This window comes from Nicotiana tomentosiformis, chromosome 2, assembly GCF_000390325.3.
Source record: "Nicotiana tomentosiformis chromosome 2, ASM39032v3, whole genome shotgun sequence".
Classification (NCBI taxonomy): domain Eukaryota; kingdom Viridiplantae; phylum Streptophyta; class Magnoliopsida; order Solanales; family Solanaceae; genus Nicotiana; species Nicotiana tomentosiformis.
This window is the reverse complement of record NC_090813.1, coordinates 105,025,650-105,028,767: the sequence shown is the minus strand read 5'-3', so window position 1 is coordinate 105,028,767 and position 3,118 is coordinate 105,025,650. Positions and strand designations below refer to the sequence as shown.

At 39.3% G+C, this 3,118-nt stretch overlaps 1 protein-coding gene across 1 annotated transcript; it reads right to left on the bottom strand.

Annotated features, from left to right (window-relative positions):
• Positions 1–558: 558 nt before the first annotated feature.
• On the bottom strand, positions 559–1,452 carry LOC138905333 (ribosomal RNA-processing protein 15-like). The gene is made up of 3 exons (XM_070193844.1): positions 1,272–1,452; positions 998–1,154; positions 559–805 (listed from the first exon to the last, which is right to left on the bottom strand). The coding sequence occupies exons 1-3, from the start codon at positions 1,450–1,452 to the stop codon at positions 559–561; spliced, it is 585 nt and encodes a 194-aa protein (XP_070049945.1).
• Positions 1,453–3,118: the final 1,666 nt, after the last annotated feature.

Below are 3,118 nucleotides of genomic sequence, written 5' to 3'. Positions count from 1 at the left end.
CATGTGCTGAATCATCAAGCTGGGAAGATTAATAGGTCTACCAGTGTCAAGTAGCTCCATCACAGCCATGTCCAGCAGAGTAGCTTCATGCCTTATCTCAGACCTCTGAAGAATGCATAAATTGACAAAATGAAACAATAATTTGTGGAAGGGACTCATATTAGTCTTGTACACTTTATGGGGAACATCTAGTTCAAACTTTTGGGAGAACTTCCTGGTGACCACAATGCCAGTATCAACATCATTTTCTATGGCTGGCCACTTCTTCTTCAAGTAATTGCCAAATCCCACGGAAGAGATATTCAGAAGCATCCTCAGCTCCTCAGCATTAAACTCCATGTCAAAGCCCCCTACCTTACTCTTGACTACATTCCCATCAAATGTGAAATTTGCATAGAACTCCACCATAGCAGGAACACATACTTGGGGGAAATATTTGACAAACATGTTCTTGCACCCCTGTAGCTCAAGTTTTTCAATCAGTTGAGCCATCCCCTTCTCATTAGTGTTCGCAAAAATCTTCCCATTTAGCACTTTTCTATTCCTGAACTCTGTGAGTCAATCAACTACAGCTGGCACATTCTTTCTTGTCTTACCCCTACTTGCCCTTGCATAAGAGATAACAGATTTGGTGACTTTGGCACCCTTTTTCTTTGGTGTAGTAGACTTTGCTGGCAAGGCAGAGTCAGACTCATCTTCTCTATCCACCTCACCAACAGGTTTCACAATTGAAACCTTCTTCTTTGGCTTCTTTACACTTCTAGACTCCTTACTGATTTGTGCATCAACAACCTTTCTTTTATTCCTTGTAAGCGTTTATTGGAAACAACCTCTCTATCTCTATGAGGTAGGGGTAAGGTTTGCGTACACACTACCCTCCCCAGACCCCATATATGGGATCAAATTGGGGTTTTTATTGTTGTTGTTATTGTTGTTGTTGTTGTTGAGAGGAGTTCTGGCAGGAGGAACCATTCATTTCCTTGTTGAGACTGCTGACTTTGTAGTTTTCACAAGGGTCTTCCTGGATTTCTTCCCTACCTTAGATAGTGGCACATCATCTTCATCACTGCTAACTTCTTCATCTCCAGTGAAAGGAGTTGGCAGTGACCCAGGTTCTTGAGCCCTTGCCTCTTCACCAGTTTCTTCTGAAGGGGCTATGACAGTGTTTTCAATTGTCATGGAACCTTCAAATTCCTCACTCATATTCCCCTCTTCTTACTCACTCTCTTTATCACCTCATTCACTCTCACTTACTTTGTATTGATCCTCACCCTCACTTTCAGAAACCTCATCTTCTTCATTAAGATTTTCTTCTTCTATAGAATCATTAGCCTGTTCACCTATCTTATCCTCTATATCATTCTCCTTCTCATATCCAGATGTTCCCTCATTCTCACTTTTTTCTTCTTCATTGGCTATATTTTGAGCATTATGTTCCTCATGATTGTTCATAACTTCTTCTTCCTTTTCACCTCATCTCCAACCAACTAAAAGAAAGGCCATCAGAAGCCTCCTTTTGCACAGGTTCTTTACTTCCTTCCCCCTCAACCACATGCTCCACATCTGTTGTATCTACCTCCTTCCCAGATCCCCATTCACCCTTTTCTACAGTGAATTTCTCTACTCGTGGCTTCTCACTCGTGGGTGGGAGAGTATCTAGTGGTGCATCCTATATTGCAGACACCAAAACATCTAATTTGGAAGAAGGATGTTATACCTGATCAGTAGTGACTGGCACTTATTCCCCCTAAACCAAAGATTCATTGGCTATAGTGTCACCCTGCGTAGCAGCATCAAGCACTTTATTGATAGATTTTCTTGGAGTGGGTTTGACCTTTGTTGAATTATAGGTATTTTTGTAGGAAGCTCAGGTGCATGTGTTGTTATTTTGGAGGAGGGGATATAGTGGAGGTGGAAATGATAAGAAAAACATGAACAGTAGGAACATGGGATGATGATGTAGGTATAATAGAGGATATTGAAGGAGAAGGAACAGGTGTGGGTGTGAGTTCTCTTGATGGCTTGGCATTTTTCTTCGATTTGGGCTTCATAATTTTGGGTTTTGCTTCAGCCTTGGTTGATGATTTAGCTTTAGAGGGTGTTTGACTGGCTTTAGGCATGGTGATTAGATGAGAGACTTGAAGAAGAGAAATAGAGAATTAGTTCTTGATAATTGCTTTTAATTCTTGCTTACGGTTTGAGAGAAACATTGAGGTCTGAGAAGCTGATCATAAGAGCCTTTTAAAGGTGTTACTCCTGATTTGACTGGAAGAAAGAATGTGACCGAATTTGAGTTATAATGGAACTCTTATAATGGTTACTTTGACTGTTAGGATTTCAAGAGTAATTAATCTTTAATTGTGCAAGGATTCCCCCTTACACTTTGACTAGAAGACGATTGGAAGTGATGCCAACAGATTTAGAAGTCTGAGTATAGCAATAATAATTTTAGGATATTAAGTCCTAGTGACTTAAGACAGTATGGCACATACCTGAGTTAAAGAGCCAACTCCTTAGCAACTCCATATTTGTTTCTACAATAAAGCTTCAATATTTCATATTAGTATCATGCAACACAATTATCAGCCAGATTTTCCAAGCAATTATGTGAGCTTAATGCAAGCACAAAGATGAATCAAACACATTGTACTTAATTATCTACATCTTATTATACCTTTTCTAGCCAATCACTGGGATTCAACTTAGTGGGAAGAGTTGATTAGACCTAGTTCTAGTCTATTCCTTTCAAAGTGATCCTTACTTAGAGCTTTAGTAAAAATATCAGCAATTTGATCTTCAGTTTTACAAAAGTTAATTGAGATATTCCCATTTTCAATATTGTCTCTCAGAAAGTGATGTCTAATGTCAATGTGCTTGCTTCTCTTGTGATGACATGGATTTTTAGCAATGTTTATGGCACTGGTGTTATCACAGAAAATGGGAACACAATTAACAAATATACCATAGTCCCTTAGTTGTTGTTTTATCCATAGCAGCTAAGCACAGCAGGATACTGCTGCCACATATTCATCTTCAGTTATAGATAATAACACTGAGTTTTTCTTCTTGGTTCCCCAAGACACCAGACAAGAACCTAGAAAATGAGTTGTTCCTGAGG

Coding starts and splice junctions, on each gene's coding strand:
- LOC138905333 (XM_070193844.1), bottom strand. CDS start 1,452: ATGAACAATCATGAGGAACATAATGCTCAAAATATAGCCAATGAAGAA. Junction 1,155..1,271: donor TGAGGTTTCTGAAAGTGAGG/GTGAGGATCAAT, acceptor ACACTGTCATAG/CCCCTTCAGAAGAAACTGGT. Junction 806..997: donor ACCCTTGTGAAAACTACAAA/GTCAGCAGTCTC, acceptor AACGCTTACAAG/GAATAAAAGAAAGGTTGTTG.